Here is a 19,561-nt window from a genome sequence, read left to right on the forward strand (position 1 = left end):
GATTTCTTGGCTGGCTAGGTGATCCTCTGGGCATGAAGTGCCAGTGTGATAAGAACACTCCTTGCCTCTGGGAGGTTGCTGAGTATTCGAGAGAGGCAAAAGACTGTGGCTGTCTTAGATCTTTGTCTCTGAAGATAAGTACTTTGCCCCCACCAAGAACAAGCAGACACCCTTGCTCTTTGGAATACTTTCTGCCTCTCCTCAGCAATTTAATCAACTAGTGGAAGGATGGTTTTCTTTTCTTTTTTTTTGAGTTGGAGTCTCACTCTGTCACCCAGACTGGAGTGCAGTGGCCGCTCCCAGCCGCCGAAGCCTCGACCTGCTGGGCTCCGGCGATCCTTCCGCCTCAGCCTTCCAAGTAGCTGGAACTACAGGTGCACGCTACCACGCCCGGCTAATTTTTGGTTTTTATTGTAGAGATGAGGTCTCACCAAGTTGCCCAGGCGGGTCACGAACCCGCGGGCTCAGGCAATCCACTCACCTCAGCCTCCCAAAGGCGCGGGATTATAAGCTGAGCCACCGAGCCCGGCTAGGGTGGTTTTCTATTTGAGAATCAATCAGTGTAATTCATCTAAATAACTGAATCAAGGAGTACAATTTTATGATCATCCTATTAGATGCAGAGGTATTGATAAATGTCAGTTCTTGGTCAGGCATAGTGGCTCATGCCCATAATCCCAGCACTTTGGGAGGTCGAGGCAGGAGGATTGCTTGAGCCAAGAAGTTTGAGACCAATGTGGACAATGTAGTGAGACCTTGTCTTTACAAAAATAAAAGAAATTAGCCAATCATGGTGGCACCTACCTGTAGTCCCAGCTACTTGGGAGGCTAAGGCGGAAGGATCATTTGAGCCTAGGAGTCTGAAGTTACAGTGAGCTATGAGCTGTATTCTATCCTGGGCAACAGAGCAAGACCCTATCTCTAAAAACAAAACAAAACACAAGTTTTAGTTCTCATTCCTAACAAATAAGTAATAGATGGAATCTTCCTTAATCTGAAAAAAAAATCTATAAAAATTCCATTGCAGGCCCAATTTGGTGGCTTAGCCTGTAATCCCACCACTTTGGGAGACTGAGGAGAGTGGATTGCCTGAGCCCGAGGGTTGAGACCAATCCAGGCAACTTGGAGGTGGCCATGACCTCCAGCCTGGGCGACAGAGTGAGAGTGCATCTCAAAAAACAAAAAAAATTCTATAGCAAACATCCTACTTAATGGTGAAATATTGGAAACTTTTCTCCTGAGATTGAGAGTGAGAAAAAGGTGCTAATTATCCCAGATTCTGTACAGCATCTTCCTGGAAATCCCAGCCAATGCCATGGGGAAAAGGGGATAATAATAGAGAGGGGTGAAATAAAATGTCATTTTTATTCAAATGACATATGTATATAGAAAATTAAGACAACTATTAGAATTAATATATTAACTTAACAAGATCTATCTATATATGAGGGGGGAACCCCCCAAAATATAATTTACTTATTAAGAATTTATATTTATTCTTACCTGTTTAAACTTCAGTCACCTTCAAAATAGTCTTAATTTGATGCAATGCACCTGCTGAGACACTTTTCCAACTGCCAAACACAGTTTTTGAACTCGTCTGTTTTGATGTCTTTTAGTGCTTCTGCTGTTTTTTGTTTCACCTCTTCCACATCAGCAAAATGTTTCCCTTTGAGGACTTTTTCATCTGGGGAAACAAAAAAAGTCACTCAGGGCAAGATCAGGTGGGGCACAGGGGCCATGCCATTTTGGGTCAGAAACGCTGAACCCTTAGCATGGTTGGGTAGGTGTGCTCGTAAATCACCCATCATGAAATGGGCAAACACAGTGAAAGACTCTCCAAAAATAAAATTCACTGAAGCTAAATGAAGCCTTTCACAACAACACTAGTTGGCATGCTGACGCCAGTATGTTTCTAGAACACTTGCCTGGAGGGGGGGATGACTGTACTACAAGGGACCTACCCTCCAAAAAATAATTCCATTTTGTTTGGGTCTCCCTCATATAAACCTATATTTCTCTATACCAGCAACATTTAGAAAATGAAATTTTTTAAATGATGCAATTTACAATGCCATAACAAATGTCAAATACCTGGGACTATACCTAAAGATGTGCAATAATTCTACACAAAAAATATGAAATATTATTGAGAGAAACCAAAAAAAGACATACATATACCATCTTCATGGATTAGAAGATTCAATAGCATAAAGATATCACATCTCCTCAATTGACCTACATATTTCATAAAATCCCAATCAGAATCTCAGCAGATTGTGTGTGTGTGTGTGTGTGTGTATGAAAATTAATACATTGATTCTAACATTTGTCTATTAATGCAAAAGACAAAAAGTACCTAGGACAATTTTGAGGAAGAACAAAGCTGAAAGACATACAGTTAGTACTATCTATCAAGTCTTATTTTAAATCTGCAATAATTAAGACAGCCTAGTATTGGTACAAGAATAGACAAGTAGACTCATAGAACAGGATAGCAATCAGAAACCAATTCATACATATATGATCAGGTGATTTTCAGAAAAGGCAATCAATAAGTGGTGCTGAGTCAACTAGATACTCATACGAGAAGAGATAACTACTGAACCCTTCCTCATACCATTCTCAAATGTGTAACTCAAGACTGATTTTAGATCTCCATGTGAAAATTTAAGCCACTAGGAAGTGAAGTCTTAAAGCCAACAGTAGGAAAAACAAAATGTTTCTTCCTTCCTCCTCACACCAAGATCCCTCAAACTTCAGCGTTCTGTGGCTGATTGAATCTAAAATGTGTAGTGGATCAACACTCCTGGTCAATGATGTCTGGATTTCTTTTTTTCCAGGGAAATTTGGCACTGGGATTCAGTCCTATTTCTCCTTCTTGCGATTCCTGGTGTTGCTGAATTTGGTGATATTTCTGATCATCTTTACACTGGTTTTGCTCCCAGTCTTGCTTACCAAATTCAAGATCACCAATAGCAGCTTTGTGCTTATTCCATTCAAAGACATGGGTGAGTCTAAGGCCTGGTTTACTGGCAAGCATGTTGTTTTTACTGTGTGCATTGCTATAATGCTTTCTTTACTAGGAAACTTGATTCTAGGTCTTGGCTGACGGTATAGTCAGGAACTTGACCTGAGTCAGGGAGGCGGCCCTCCTGCAGAAAATGGAGCCCAAACTAAGTACGTACAGCTGTGGTCACCTCCCAGCTCTTCCTTCTCATCATTGTCTTTCTTGATCATATCCTCTCCCTGCACATACTTTGTAACTTGCCTCGTCACTTTTCCCCAAAGAAATCCCTCCTTTCCTCTTCTTGCCTTCCTTTGCTTCTTTATTGCTTCAGCAAATATTTATTGAGCAACTACTGTGTGCTGGACCCCAAGCTCGCTCCTGGAGCACAACAGGAAGCAACTCATCTGCACTCATGACTTTAACGTGCTCTCGCAAAAGATGGATGTGAAGGAAGTAGACACACAATACAAATATTTAATGATGAATTTGTCTATGAGGGAAAGGGAAGTCCAGGTGCTGTGAGGTTGAACACCAGGACAGTTGAGGGTGAGAGGTCCCCAGAGCCCTGTCTGAATGAAGGCAGGGACATTTAAGCTGAGCCCAGAAGGGTGAGGAGAAGACAGCCATGGAGGAGCTAGATGAAGCATCTTCAAGCAGAGGGATAACATCTGCGAATGTCCCAGGCTGAGCAATAATTTAGTCAACTAGAGAAACTAAAAGTCAGGTGTGGCCGGTCAGCAAGTGTTTCCTGTAAAGATCTGGATAGTAAATATTTTAGACTTTGTAGGCCATGTAGGTCTCTGTTGCAACTGTTCAACTGCCATTGTAGCGCAAGAGTAGCCATAGACAATGGGTCTGGGCTGTGTACCAATAAAAGTTTATTAACAAAAACAGGCTGCTGGAGAGCTTTGGCCCACAGTTTGCTGACTTGTAGGCTAGAGGACAGTGAATAAGGAGTGGAATGGCAGGCTTCCTGACTCCTCCTGAAAGGGGATGACTGCTTCTCTCCTCTGTCTAAAACACTGTCTTCATGCATCCATTTGAGCGCTTTGTATAAACCTTTATATAAACCTAACTGTCCTTGTCTTTCTCTGCCATTTGATGGTGAGCTTTTCAAGAAACTGCTTCTTATTTATCTTTTTATCCCCACCTCCACCTGGTGCGTAGTGATGAAGAAATGCTTGTTGAGTGACCAAATGAACACATGCATGTTAGAATTATCAAATGGCAGAGCTGGAAATGGCGTTGGAGGAACTGGTTCAACTCCCTTATTTTAACAAAGCAGAAATCAAGACCCAGAGAAGGGGTGGTCGATTGAGTAATTTTCCCCATTTTGTCACTCCCCTGTAGTTGTGACTTTGCAGGACTTCCCACTGTGCATAGGGAATGCATCTTGCCTTGTATTGAGTTTGGACATGTGACTTGTTTTGTCTAGTGAAGTGCTGGTTTGAAATATCTCGGTGAGGTTGGCTTGCCTCATTGTGCCCCTGTGATCTGCCATGGGAAGAACTTTCCCCAGGGAGCCATTATCCCTTCAGCCCTGGCCCCAAAATGAAGTCATGTGGAACAGACCTCAACTGTTTGGGAATGGGAGCTCAACTGGAAGCCCGGAGTCCCTCCTTGCTCAGCCTAAATCAGCTGAATGAACTTACACTGCAAACCCACAAGTGAGAAAATAAATGCTTGGGGTTTTAAGTTACTGAGATGTTGAGGTTGTTTGACAACCATATGTTGACAACCATAGCTGTCTGATACAGAGAGGCAGTGAATTAGCTCAAGCATAAGGCAGAGTCACTAAAATTGATGTTCAAAAAATATCCTGGTCACCGGGTGTGGTGGCTTCCACCTATAATCCCAGCACTTTGGGAGGCAGAGGCAAGAGGATTGGTTGAACCCAGGGGTTCAAGACCAGCCTGGGTAACTTGGTGAGCCCTCGTCTCTATAATTAAAAAAAAATTAGCCAGGTGTGGTGGCATGCACTTGTAGTTTGGCTACCTGGAAAGCTGAGGCAGAAGGATCACCTGAGCCCAGGAAGTTGAGGATGCGGTCGCCATAATTGTGCCACTGTACTCCAGCCTAGGTGACAGAGTGAGATCTGACTAAAAAAACCCAATGCCCTGGATAATTACACATATGTAAATGTATGCATATATTTTCTTGAATGAAGTCACATGTTTCTTTACATACATGTAGTGATCTTTTATATTAGATATGCTTAAAGTGGGATAAAATTATATCATATATCCCAAAATGTGCTAACATGATCACAAAAACACAAAACACACATACAAGGAGAAAAAAGTTCTGTGTGTGGACCCACATAAAAAATGCAGAGGAAAGGCCAGGCATGGTGGCTTGTGCATAAAATTCCAGCACATTGAGAGGTGGAGGTGGGAGGATTGCTTGAACCCAGGAGTTTGAGACCAGCCTAGTCAACATAGTGAGAACTCCTCTCTGCAAAAAAAAAAAAAAATTAGCTGAGTGTGGTGGCATATGCCTATAGTCCCAGCTACTCAAGAGCTGACATAGGAGCTTGATTGCTTAAGCCCAGGAGTTAGAGGCTGCGGTGAGCTATGATCATGCCACTGCACTCTAGCCTGGGTGACAGAGTGAGACCCTGACTCAAAAAAAAAAATAGTATAGAAAAAACATAGATCCCCAGATATTTAGGGAGAATAGTGAAGGAAATACTAGAAACAAAAGAAATTGCCACTGGGCTTGACACATTGGGATTTGACTGTGGGTGCTTTATAGACACATTGTGATAAACAGACAAGGTACAGGGACTGTTAAACTGTTTCCACTGGTGTTCTTGTTTTTGTTTTACAGATATACAATGTACAGTATATCCAATCAGCAGCTCTGGACTCATTTACTTTTACAGCTATATAATAGACTTGCTTTCTGGCACTGTAAGTATTTAACATAATCCTCTGTTTAGATCCTCAGTGCTTTAAAAATTGGTTGATTTCAAGATCAGTGTCCTGAATGTCTGCATGAGAGCTGACACAAGAAACAGAACAAAAAACAGGATTTGTGGCCATTTCATCAGCAAAGACTGTGTTCCCCACCCCTTGCTGGAATGACGGGAAATTGAACTTTGTCACTTCAGCCACGGCCTTCTCCTCGTCCTCGCCCCCTTCATATTGATCTGCCACAAAATATGTAGTTCCCCTCCAGAAAGAAGCTTCCGTGGAAATGAACCCAGATAGAATTTTTAAAATTTCTCTGACACTGAAAAACCTCTTGACGTTTTGAGGTCCTGGACTGCGTGGCTGAAAGCTATGGCTCTTCCTTCCAGGGAGACGTGTGTGACGCACAGACTCACATGTATTACATGCACACCTTGCGCACTAACGTGCATCGATTCCCAGAAATCCCATAGTGCCAGGTTAACACCCCCTGCTATAAAATGAAATTTTACATTTTCATTTGTTCTTATAATGGTTCTAAAAGATTTTTAATTACCTTCTCAAAAAATGATTTTGTGTGTTTTCTTTTCTTTTCTCTTTGTTTTTTTTGAGTCAGGGTCTTACTCTGTCACCCAGACTGGAGTGCTGTGGCACAATTATGGGTCACCACACCCTCAACCTCCTGGGTTCAGGTGAACCTTCTGCCTCAGCCTCCTGAGTAGCTGGGACTACAGACCTGTGCCACCACACCCAGCTAATTTTTAAAAAACACTTTTTATAAAGACAATTTCTCACTATGTTGTCTAGGCTCATCTTGAACTCCTGGGCTCAAGCAATCCTCCTGCCTCGGCCTCCTAAAGCATTGGGATTATAGGTGTGAGCCACCATGTCTGGTCATGTTGTCATTTTTTTATCCCACTTTTTTGGCAGGTAAGATTGCAGCTATGAAAAGTGGCCATTCCCGCCCTCTAAATCAGGGTTTCTCAACCTCAGCACTACTTATATTTGGGTCAGATCATGCTGTGTTGAGCTGCATCCCTGGCCTCCACCCACTACATACCCATAGCACCCCTCCTTCCAACTGTGACAACCAAAGATGTTTGCAGACACTGCCACATGTCCCCTGAGAAACAAAATTGCCCCTGGTTGAGAACCAATGCTCCAGATCTTTGAGAAGTACAAATAAATAGAAATATCTTTTTGAAAGTTACTGGTATTAAAATGCCATGTCAATGAACTTTCACTTTTCTGAATAGATAGGTAGAAAGTCTTGAAATTGTCCACTGCATCTGATTTTGAAAAAGTGCTTTTTTCATCTCCGATCTCATATTTTCCTGAAAACAATGCAGAGGAATTGTTGGGTGGGTGTTCAAATGTGCACTATGCAAATGAGAAAACGAAAGCTAAGCAAATACCACTATGCAAATGAGAAAATGAAAGCTGTTCAAATGTCGACTTATGCAAATTAGGAAAGAAATTTAGTAACTCACCCAAGGTCACACTTTTACTGAAAGCAAAACTGGGATCAAATTCCAGGAGCTGCTGTTAGTACCTTTTCTTTTTCTTTTCTTTTTTACAAATTTTTAAATTTTTATTTTTAGAGATAAGGTCTTGCTCTTTCAACCAGCCTGGAGTGAGGTGGCATTATCACGGCTCACTGCAGCTCGAACTTCTGGGCTCAATCCATCCTCCCATCTCAGCCCTCCCATGTAGTTGGGACCACAGGTATACACCACAACGCCTGGCTAACTTTTAAATTTTTTGTAGAGACAGAGTTTCGCTATGTTGTCCAGGCTAGCCCCTTTTCTTTAGCTTACATCCCCCAAGAGAAGTTTGTCGGCTTTTATAGACGAGTCGGCTGTCTCGTCTATAAAATCTTTCCTATAAGGAAGAAGATTATGGTGTGTGAAGATTTACAGACAAACTTCTCTTGGGGGATGTAAGCTAAAGAATTGATTATAATTTATGATCAATTTATTAATTGATCATAAATAATTAATAAAGGAAGCATAATATAGAACCTCCTTGTCCAAAAGAACTTTCTGCAGTGTTCTAGAGAATGTTGTAGAGCTGTGCTGGATCACATGAGAACCGTTAACTCTTGGGCACTTGAGATGTGGCTGGTATGGCTGAGAATCTGAATTTTAATTTAATTTGATTGTTAATAATTTAAACCTAAATAGTGAAAGAGGGCCAGAGAGGTCAATCGGGAGCTTGTCTTTTTTTGGAAACAATTGAGTCAAGGTCATTATCAAATCAGGAAATTTATTTTCCAGACTCAGTGGATCTTTTCCCTGTCATGTTGTATTATTTTGAGGGAGAGATTACTGATAGCCCTTATATCAACCTGGGGCAACATAAAACAGGTTTCACATAGTTGGACAAGTTTTTATGGCTTGATGCTCAGCCATTGGGAACATTGAAGAGAATATAGAATCTTCTGTTTCTACTTTTTCTTTCCTATTAAAATATGTACTTAATTACTCAAGTAATAAAAGAAAAATATAGAATTTATAGAGTAAAGGTGAAAGAATCCCTTCCTAGAGTTCACCAAATCTTTAATACCATGATTCACAGTCTTCTTGAGTTTTTGTTGTGCCCTTACATGATCTTGCTCAATATTTCATCACAAGGATTTTTCATGATCTAGCAAGTTCTCTATTGATGGACATTCTAATTACTCCCTTTTCCTCCCTTTATAAATAATGCTGTAGGGACCATCTGTGTACTACTTCTACTGCTTCTGTTTTCTATGTATCTGTTCTCTATTTCATGCTTCTGGAATTTCTCTGCCATTCAAGAAGATAATTGAGGTCTTCTGTTCAATAAGAAGTCAGAGACATGGCCCGGTACAGTGGCTTAATACCTATAATCCCAGTACTTTGGGAGGCCGAGGCAGGAGGATTACTTGAGCCCAGGAGTTCAAGAACATCCTGAGCAACATAGTGAGACCACGTCTCTACAAAAAAACAATTAAAAATTAACTGGGCATGGTGACACATACCTGTATTCCCAGCTGCTTGGAAGACTGAGGTGGAAGGATTACCTGAGCCCACGAAGTTGAAACTGCAGTGAGCTGCAATTGTACCACTGCACTCCATCCTGCCTGACAGGGTGAGACCCCAATTAAAAAAAAAAATCAGAGACTTTTCTGTGCTATTTTTCCCAAAGGGTACCTTTGTATTTTTTAAATAACAGCTTTACTGAGATATGATTCACGTACCATACAATTCATCCATTTAAAACTTACAATATAAAGATTTTTAGTGTATTCAGAGTTGTGCAACAATTTCCACAGTCAATTTTAGAACCTTTTCATCACCTTAAAAAGAAACTTGGCCGGGCTTGGTAGCTCAGCCTATAATCCCAGCACTTTGGGAAGTCTGAGCCTGCGAATTCGAGACTAGCCTGGGCAACTTGGCGAGACCTCGTCTCTACAATAAATAAAAAATTAGCCAGGCATGGTAGCCTGTGCCTTTAGTTCCGGCTACTTGGAAGGTTGAAGCCAAAGGATCACTGGAGCCCAGCAAGTATGCTGGGGTGGCTGTGAGTGTGCCACTGCACTCCAGCCTGGGCGATGAAGTGAGACAACAACTCAAAAAAAAAAAAAAAGAAAGAAACCCATATCCTTTGGCTATTACTTCTGTCTCCACCTAACCAGCCCTAAGCAAACTGTTAGTCTTTCTGTCTCTAAGTTGCCTGTTTAGGACATTTAATGTAAAAGGAATTATACAACATATGGTATTTTGTGATGGACTCCTTTCTCTTCACATAATGTTTCCAAGGTTCATCCATGTCGTAGCATGCGTCAGAACTTCATTTCTTCTTATGGCTGAATAGTAGTCCATTGTATTCTATACCACATTTTGTTTATCCACCTATGATGGACATGAATTGTTTCCATCTTTTGGTTATTATGAATAATACTGCTGTTGTATGGATACACGCTTTTATTTCCCTTGGGTATATACCTAAAGAGTGGAATCCTGGGTCGAATTGGAACACTATGTCTAACTTTTTGAGGAATAATTTTGCAGACTATTCTAAATTGGCCACATTATTTTACATTCCCACCAGTAGCCCATGATAGCTCCAGTTCTCCATGTCCTTGCCAACATGGAGATATTGTCTTGTTATTATCTCACTTTTAAATGACAACTATGCTAGGTTGTGTGAAGTGGTATCCCATTGTGGTTTTGATTTGCATTTTTCTAATGACTAATAATGTTGTGCAGCTTTTCAAGTGTTTATTGGCCATTTATATATCTTCTTTTTTTTTTTTTTTTTTTGAGTCGCGGTCTTACTCTGTCACTCGCCCAGGTTGAAGTGCAATAGTACAATCGTGGCTCACCATAATCTTGGCCTCCCAGGCTTGGGTGATCCTTCTGCCTCAGCCTCCCAAGTAGCTGGGACTACAGGTGCATGCCTCCACACCCAGCTAACTTTTTTGTTATTGTCGTTGTAGAGACAAGGTCTGGCTGTGTTGCACAGGCTGATCTCAAACTCCTGGGCTCAAGCAGTCCACTTGTTTTGGCCTCCCAAAATGCTGGGATTATGGGTCTGAGCCACTGCACCTAGTCTTGCATATCTTCTTTTAGATAAATGTCTATTTGGATCCTTTTCTCATTTTTAAAGTAGATTATCTGTCTTTTTCTTGTTAAGTTGTAAGAATTATTTATATATTCTAGATACAAATGCCTTATCAGATATATTGTTTACAGATATTTTCTCCAATCCTGTGAATTGTCTTTTCATGGCTTCATAACTTGCTAACATCCTTTGAAACACAAAAGTGTTTAATCTCAATAAAGTTCAATTTATTTTTTCTTTTGTTGCTTATGCTTTTGGTATAATTAGGAGCCCATTGCCAAATCTAAGAATATGAGACTCTTTCCAAAAAAAAAAAGAATTTGAGGACTTTTGTTGTGGTAAAAACACATAACATAAAATTGACCATTTAACCATTTTTAAGTGTACAATGCAGCAGTGTTAGATGTATTCACAGTATTGTGAAACAGATCTCTAGCACTGTTCGTCTTGGCAAATTTGAAGCTCTTTACCTATTAAACATCAATTCCCCTTTGTTCCTTTCTGGCAGTCCCTAGCAACGATCATTCTACTTAACTGTTTCTATGAATTTGATGGGCTATTTATTTATTGAGTCGGGGTCTCACTTTGTCACCCAGTGTGGAGTGCAGTAGCACAATCATGGCTCACCGCAGCTTCGACTTCCTGGGCTCAGGCTATATCATTCCCCCTGGGACTCCAGGCACGCACACCACACCTGGCTTATTTATTTTATTTTTTTTGTAGAGATGAGGTTTTGCTGTGTTGCCCAGGCTGGTCTTGAACTGCTGGTCAAGCAATTCACCCACCTCAGTCTTTCAGAATGCTGGGATTGCAGGCATGGGCCACTGCACAGGGCCAACTTTGACTACTTTGATACCTCATATATAAATGAAAGCTTAGAGTATTTGTCTTTTGTGACTGAATTATTTCACTGACCATAATGTTCTCAAGGTTAATCCATGTTGTGACAGGATTTCCTTCCTTTTTAAGGCTGAATTAAGGCCAGGGGTCTGAGGCTGGAGGATCACTTGAGCCCAGGAGGTTGAGGCTACAGTGAGCTGTGATTGTGCCACTGTACTCCAGCCTGGGTGACAGTGAGATTCCGACACAATTTTAAAAAATTGTATTTGTTTTGTTAAATTTAGTCCTAAGTGTTTTATTCTTCTTGGTGCTATGGCACATGGGATTTTGTTCCTAATTTCAGTTTTGGGTTGGTACCTGTGCATTTTTAATGCTGAGGTTTTATCAGTGCTTTATTTCCCCGACACTAGCTGATTACCTGCTATACCTCTGGGGCTATTCTGGTCTCTATGGATTCAGGGATGAACAAGGAACTGAAATGTGAGTTCCTTGACGCAAGGACTGTTCTTCCGGTTCCCTGCAATGAGCTGACCAGTCTGACATCGTGCCCTTGACTCTATTTCAGGGTTTCTTGGAGGAGACCGGCCTCTTTTATGGACATTATACCATTGATGGGGTGAAATTTCAGAACTTCACTTACGATCTGCCCCTGGCTTATTTGTTAAGCACAATTGTCTACCTAGCCCTGAGCCTTCTGTGGATAGTGAAAAGGTAAAGTCTGCCTTGTCACTGCGTACTCTCTGAATTACCCTGGAAGGCTGGGTTGTGTTGAAGGTCTGGGAGCTTGGGGGCCATTGCCCAAAGTATGAGCAGAGTCTGGGCTTGGGCTCTGTGGGAAAAGGTTTGTGAGCTGAGAAGACCTGGAGGAAACAAGTCGGGATCGGTCTGGAGTTCCTCACCCCGTCATTACTGAGCACATCTGGCAATCTCACCCCTTATGCACACCTTCTCTTTGCTCTGGTGTGTATGTTAACTAAATCTCCACGGGTTATTAATGGAAGACACCCAACTCTGGCTAACTGGGACAAAGGGGAAGTGAGTAACTCAGAGAACCAAGGAAGGAGGAAACTCAAGTTATAGGAGGGACAAAGAGGCGGCTATGGCTAGGAACGTTATCAAATGCAAGGGTTTCCTTGTCTTTGATTTTTTTTAATGCAGCTTCCTTCTTTTCTTTTCTTTTCTTTTTTTTCTGAGTTGGGATATCTCTGTCACCCAGGGTGGAGTGCACAATCCACAGTTTACCACAGCCTTGACTTCCTAGGCTCAGTTGATCCTCTCACCTCAGCCTCCTGAGTAACTAAGATCAGCTAATTTTTTAATATATACTTTTTGTAGAGACAATGTCTTTCTGTGTTGTGTAGGCTGGTCCTGAACTCCTGGGCTCAAGCAATCCTCCCACCTCAGCCTCCCAAAGTGTTGGGATTACAGGCGTGAGCTAGCACACCTGGCCCCCCTTTTTTTTTCTGTTTTAAAACTATGGCTGTAGGTCAGCAGCTTCCTTAAATGGTGCCAAGTGGAGCATCTTATAGTTGTCATCAGCCAATGACTCCCTGGGTCACAGGTACAGAAATCCTATGAAGAGACTTGTTGACTAAGCTTCATTCAGCTTCCCAACCTTCAACCGTGGCCAGGGGGTAGGGTCATAGGACAACATAGCTTTCTCCAGGGTAGCTAAGTGGTTTAGTGATAGGAATTCTCAAGAAAAGAGAGGAGGATTAATTCCTTAAAAAAACAAAACAAAACAAAAAACTGTCCCAAAAGGTACGGGGACCCAACCACAGTAGAAGTTGTGTTTTTTTTACATGGCGGTTCTGGGTAGGAGCACATGTTAATGTGGTAGAATTCTTTTCGTAGTGTTCTGGGACTCAAGCTGACCAAAGTTCAGCCTTTAGCACATAACTTTGAAGGTCCTGCTGAGGACTGGGAAGGGAAAACAGCCATGGGGAAGTACCACATGGAAGGTATTTATAGACCAGACGTGAAAGTGGTGCATATCACTCACCTCCCATTGGCTAAAATTCAGTCGCACAACCAAAGCTAACTGCAAGGGAGGCTGGGAAATGTTGCCCCTAGTTGGGCAGCCACTTTCCAGCAATGACATTGTACTAAAAGAGACTAGCCACAGTTTTTTTTTTGTTTGTTTGGTTTTTTTTAAGAGATGGAGTTTCCCTATGTTGCCCAGGCTGGTCTTCAACTTCTGAGCTTAAGTGATCCTCCTGCCTCAGCCTCCCCAGTAGCTGAGACTACAGGTGTGTGCTGCCATGCCCCACTATTTAAAAAAATTTTTTTGTAGAGATGGGATGTTGGCCTCGAGCTCCTGGCTTCAAGCAATCCTCCCACCTTAGCTTTCCGAAGTGCTCTGATTACGGGCATGAACCACTGTGCCCAGCTCAAATTGCAAATTTTTAATGGGCAGATCCCTGTCTGCCCCAGGGGATTGCTTGGTATAGAGCGTCACGGATGGACCCCTTTCTTGCCCACTTGATTGTCCCTGTGAGAGCATGTGCAGTGTTGTAAGTCATGGGGATGTGAAGTTTCTTATCACAGGTGCAGAAGAGACCAGGGTATTGGGGACTGATTTTGCCCTCCATGAGGACCAAGATTTGCCACCACTAAAGAAACCTTAGAGCCCAGCTGGGCACTTGTATCCTGAGTCACAACCAATGAGATGAACATTAACTGGTGTGTGCCCATTCCCCACCCGTGGATGGTATACTGATGAGAATAAGCAGAGGCTCCTTTTGAGGGGCAGAGAGATGTTCAGTAGAGAAATGTTGGTTCTAGCTTGGCTGCTCTGTGATCGTGGCAGAAGATCCAATCTTTATGGGCCTGCAGTGTAGACAACTTGGAGGGGCTATCTTTGAGACAGAGACTATGAGGCCAGGTACTGTAACTTGCATCTGTAGTCCCAGCACTTTGGGTGACCGAGGTAGGAAAATTGCATGAGCCAGGAGTTTGAGACCAGCCTAGGCAACATAGCGAGATCTCATCTCTACCAAAAAAAAAAAAATTAGCTGGGTGTGGTGATGTGTGCCTGAGTCCTAGCTACTCAGAAGACTGAGGCAGGAGGATTGCCTGAGCCCAGGAGTTCAAGGCTGTGGTGAGCCATGACTGTGCCACTGCAGCCTGGCCTGGGCAACAGAGTGAGACCTTGACTCAAAAAAAAAAAGAAAAGAAAAGATAAAGATAAAAGACAAAGAATATGAAAATATCTTTTGTAAATGATAAAAGCAAACAAAGACCATATGAATGTATTGCCAGAGTCTCCCAGGGATCTGGAAGGGGCCCTGAAGAGTGAATATGGTTTATTGGCCACACAGCAAATCCGCTGGCTCAAGCTCTCCAACCTCAGGGTCTTTATCACTTCCTGGGGAAGATCGTGAAGGGAGGGCTGGGTGTGATGTAACAAGAGAAAACCTGCTGTGGCCCTGGAAGGAGGGAGAGCCACAGAGTGACAATGAGCATGGGCTTTGGAGTCCAGAGGCCAAGGTTCGCGCATCACTTCCCCTCTTTGAGCCTCCTTTTCTTCATCTGTGAAATGTGCACATGTGGAAGGGCTGTTGGGAGGACCGATAGACACAAGGCAGGTGATTGGAGCCCTCAGCCCTGTGCCTTAGCACCTTACAGACATTTATAAATTAAAATTACCACCACCATCAGGTGAACACCAGTTCTGCCATTCAACTCTCTGGATCTAGGGAAATATTTTCCCCTTCTTTGAATATTAGCCTCTTCGAAGAGCTGCAAAATGTAGGTTTGGTCTAAAGCAGAGGTTTTCAGCTATGATAGGTCACCATGTGCTTCATAAAATGGCATATTTCCGGAGCTCACATGGGACCTATTGAATTGAAAATTTCAGGGTAGGAAACTATTTGGGAATCTGCATTCTGGGAAAGCATCCCAGGTGGTTCTAGGCAGAATAGCTGATTGCAACAATTGCTTCCACTTATATTGACTTCACGCCTCTAGAAAATTATAAAAGTAACCTATTTCATCTACAGAGGACTAAGTATGGCATCTGGTGTTTCATTTTATTTTAATTTATTTTTTGAATTGGAGTCTCACTCTGCCACCCAGGCTGGAGTGCAGTGGCATGCTCATGGCAGCCTCGACCTGCTGTGCTCGGGTGATCATTCTGCCTCAGCTTTCCAAGTAGCTGGAACTAATTTTTTTTTTTTTAATTTACTGTAGAGGTGAGGTCTTGCCAAGTTGCCCAGACTAGTCTTGAACCCATGGGCTCAGGCAATCCTCTCTCCTCTGCCTCCCAAAGTGCTGGGATTACAGGTGTGAGCCACTGCTCCTGCCTGGCATTTGGTATTTTAAAGCATCAAGTGCCAGGGTGTATGTTTTCCATGAAACATTTGAATGAATAAAAATGTGCATCAGAGTTCGATCTGGCCTAAATAGGTGATTTTGCTCAGCATTTGTTTAACTTACTGCTTAAGTCATCTATTCATTCATTTCTCCATCAGTTTCATATGGACCATATTATGATCCGGACATTTTGGATGTGAAGGTGGCAAGATAGGACACCTGCCCTCAAGGAATTTAAAATGTCATCAGAGGAAGGGGCTACAGATGGTCAACAGATTAATAAGATCATTGATGATTAGGACTGTTGCTGTGAAGGAAATAAAAGGGACTGACTTGCAGTGGGAGATGGAAGCTTTAGATGGGGAAGTGAGAGATCATATTTGAACTGAAGGATAGGAAGGAAACCAGCCATGGGAAGAGTCGGGGGAACTCTGAGGCTGGCAGTGAGAACTGCCAAGGGCAGTTACATGGGAGAAAAGACGGCAGAGCTGAGTCTCACGAGATCTTTAGACTGTACTGAAGAGTTTGGATTTTATTCCAGCTGTGGTACAAGGCATTCAATGGATTAAAAAAAAATTATTTCACTTGTGAGATAACCTGGTTCACTGCCACATATATTACAAATGGTCCAAAACTTGTCCATGTCAGGCCGAAAACGCACCCTGTCTAGCTTTTTACATTTTAGATGAAACCAATTCGCGGGTCTCTCTTTTGCAGTCGTTATTCTAAGTTGGACATTTGTGTTTTGGGGTCAGGTCGGTGGAAGGGTTCAAAATCAACTTGATCCGGAGCGAGGAGCACTTCCAGAGCTACTGCAACAAGATCTTCGCAGGCTGGGACTTCGGCATCACCAACCGCAGCACAGCGAACCTGAAGCACAGCAGCCTGCGGTACGAGCTCCGAGTGAGTGCCACTGGGTTTTCCCAGGCAGGGTCCTCAGGGGCAAGGCCATGTCGTGGGAGGCTGAGTTTGCAGTCTGCAGAGGATCTTGGTGGGGGCCAGGCTGTCACAAGAGCTTTTTGCAGCGAACTGCTTACTGGGGTTGATGGTCTCGGAGCCATCAGAGGCACTGGTGAACTGGCATTGGGAAGGGGTGTAGGGACACGCAGTGGCTGAGAGGAGATGGTGTCTCCTCTCTACCCCCTGTGACCTTTCTACCTGATGAAAACCTGTCGTAAACACTGCTTTTACACCATGAGAAAAGAGACTAAGAGGGAATGTTATGATTATAGGATAGAATGGAGAGTGTATGAAAAAGTGTGAGATAATGTCCAAATTAATAGAATTAGAGGAGTCATGGATAGCATCTTGATCAAACCCATCAGAGAAAAGGAAGGGGGACATGTAAACCAGAAGCTTAATAAGGTAGAAGAAATCAAATCAAATGTGTTATTTCTTATACTAAATATAAACAGATTGGATTCTCCTATTAAAAGCAGAGACCACCATATTGGATAAAAGAAAAATAGCAATACTCACCTACATGCTGTTTGAAGAAATGACTTATACTCTATATAAATAATGTCATGGATAGATTATAGATCTGTTTTCACAGAATTGCAAAACCTGATTGTAGTCTTAAACAGGAGGTTCTACCGTGACTTGGGCCTTAAGTAGATATAAAAACTAGTTGGACCAGACACAGCAGCTTTGGGAGGTCGAGGCAGGAGGATCACTTGAGGCCATGAGTTGGAGACCAGCCTGGGTGCCATAGCAAGACCTTGTCTCTACCCCCCAAAAAATTATCCAGGCAGGCATGGTGGTGCACGCCTGTACTCCCAGCTATTCAGGTGGCTGAGGTGGGAGAATTGTTTGAGCCCACGAGTTTAAGGATGAAGTGAGTTATGATTACACCACTACACTCCAGCCTGGGCAACAGAGCAAGACCCCATCTCAAAAACCAAAAACCTACTTGAGCTTAGTCTGGGAAGATATCTTAGGGGACATGAATATATATTTATATTTTTTGAGTTGGAGTCTCACTCTGTCGCCCAGACTGGAGTGCAGTGGCCGCTCCCGGCCACCGCAGCCTCAACCTGCTGGGCTCCGGCGATCCTTCTGCCTCAGCCTTCCAAGCAGCCGGAATTACAGGCACGTGGTACCATGCACAACTGATTTTTTGATTTATTGTAGAGATGAGGTCTTGCTGCCCAGGCGGGTCTCGAACCCGTGGGCTCAGACAATCCACTCATCTCAGCCTCCCAAAGGCACGGGATTACAGGCTGAGCCACCGAGCCCAGCTTGGAGATGCATATTTAAGAGCAGTCTTCAAGATGGATGGGTGAGGATAAGGAATCTTACCTGAATGTCCCTTCATCCCACGCTCACAAATGAGTTTTCTTTGATCCTCAGGCAGATCTGGAGGAGGAAAGAATACGGCAGAAAATAGCAGAAAGGACCTCAGAGGAAACGATACGCATTTACTTGTTGAGACTGTTTCTAAACTGTGTTGTCCTGGCCGTTTTAGGGGCGTGCTTTTATGCAATCTACATAGCGACTATCTTCTCGCAAGAACACATGAAAAAGGTAAGTAAAGATAAGCGTGATGCTAAGTGTGTTGCAAGCCTGTGAGGGAGATACCATCATCAAATGTGTTTTACACTTGGGATGTCAGATTAACTGATATGACAGATAACTGAAAATTAGAGGTGATCAGTTTCCTCTTTTAAGAAAAATTGTTAATGGCCTCTAAAGTGAAGTGTGCAATATTCAAATCTAGCCTGGACTGCCTAGGTTTTTATCCCTTGCTCCTCTACTTATTGGCTGGGGCCTCCATTTACCTAAAATAGCAGTGGTTTTAAAAATCCGAGTTGGTCTAGTGACTCTGCTTCATGAGATCAGTCATCAGGGGCCCAGGTTCCAGCCAGCTTGTGGCTCTGCATCCATAGGGTGTGGCCCTCTTTTGTATGGTACAAGATAGCTTACCACCACGTCCACATTCTAGCCAAAGGGAAGGCGGTGAAGCGGCTAGGGAGGACACATCTCTTCCTTGGCAGGGCATGGCCTGGAGGTTGCACCAAAAACTTCCACTCCTATCCCTTTGACCAGTTTTAGTCACATGGTTATACCTAGCTACAAGGGAGGCCAGGAACAACAACAACAGCAGCTATATATATATATTCTGGATAGCTATCTATATGGCTAAAATGTTGCTAACTATGAAAGAAGAGAATGGCTATTCCAAATCAATCAGTACTACTTTCTTGAAAATAAATTGCCCATTTATACAAAATACATGGATTCTCTTGATGTGTCACCCTGACAAATTAAATAATGCTCATTTTTCTTTCAGCATGGACCTAAATACCTCTGTGTGAGCACCTAAGAAAGGAGATAGTTTATGTCTGCAGGCTATGTTGATTAACAAATATGTTTTGTTTGTTTGCCAGACACGCATAGTTGAGGTCTTTTCAGTTCAATTCATTTGTGTTGCAACTTCCCTTATTATACTCCTGACCAATAAACGTTGTTATCTTCCTAGGAAATTGACAAGATGGTTTTTGGAGAGAACCTCTTGATTTTGTACCTACCGTCTATTGTGATCACGCTGGCCAATTTTATAACCCCGATGATCTTTGCCAAGATCATCCACTACGAGGATTATTCCCCAGGCTCTGAGATCCAGCTGACCATCCTTAGGTAATACCTCACTGGAGCATGCCAGGCATGCCAGGCCAACCACCATTTGCCCACTCCTTGCCCATGGCAGACATTGCTAATCAATTGTGGCACATTTTCCAGCTGAACCAAGAAGCCTCCTCAACCTTCCGACATCCCCCATGGATGCATGCGTTTGTACATGCAGTGAAATATCTTTGGCTTGAAAGTTCAATTCGCTGGGCTTGGTGGCTCAGCCTATAATCCCACGCCTTTGGGAGGCTGAGGTGAGTGGATT

The 19,561-nt window shown here is 42.8% G+C and overlaps 1 protein-coding gene across 1 annotated transcript in view; it reads left to right on the top strand.

Annotated features, from left to right (window-relative positions):
• The first annotated feature begins 2,847 nt into the window (after positions 1-2,847).
• The window catches only part of TMC7 (transmembrane channel like 7), a 29,531-nt gene continuing 12,817 nt past the window's right edge, over positions 2,848-19,561 (top strand). Inside the window, exons 1-6 of the mRNA XM_008047940.1 lie at positions 2,848-3,011; positions 5,840-5,922; positions 11,918-12,063; positions 16,422-16,569; positions 18,019-18,192; positions 19,148-19,305. Of these exons, the coding sequence (XP_008046131.1) occupies positions 3,008-3,011; positions 5,840-5,922; positions 11,918-12,063; positions 16,422-16,569; positions 18,019-18,192; positions 19,148-19,305 (713 nt within the window). The 5' untranslated portion in view covers positions 2,848-3,007. The remainder of the gene's footprint in view (positions 3,012-5,839; positions 5,923-11,917; positions 12,064-16,421; positions 16,570-18,018; positions 18,193-19,147; positions 19,306-19,561) is intronic.

This window comes from Carlito syrichta, unplaced genomic scaffold, assembly GCF_000164805.1.
Source record: "Carlito syrichta isolate Samal-C Ts95f unplaced genomic scaffold, Tarsius_syrichta-2.0.1 Scaffold118752, whole genome shotgun sequence".
NCBI classification, from domain to species: Eukaryota; Metazoa; Chordata; class Mammalia; order Primates; family Tarsiidae; genus Carlito; species Carlito syrichta.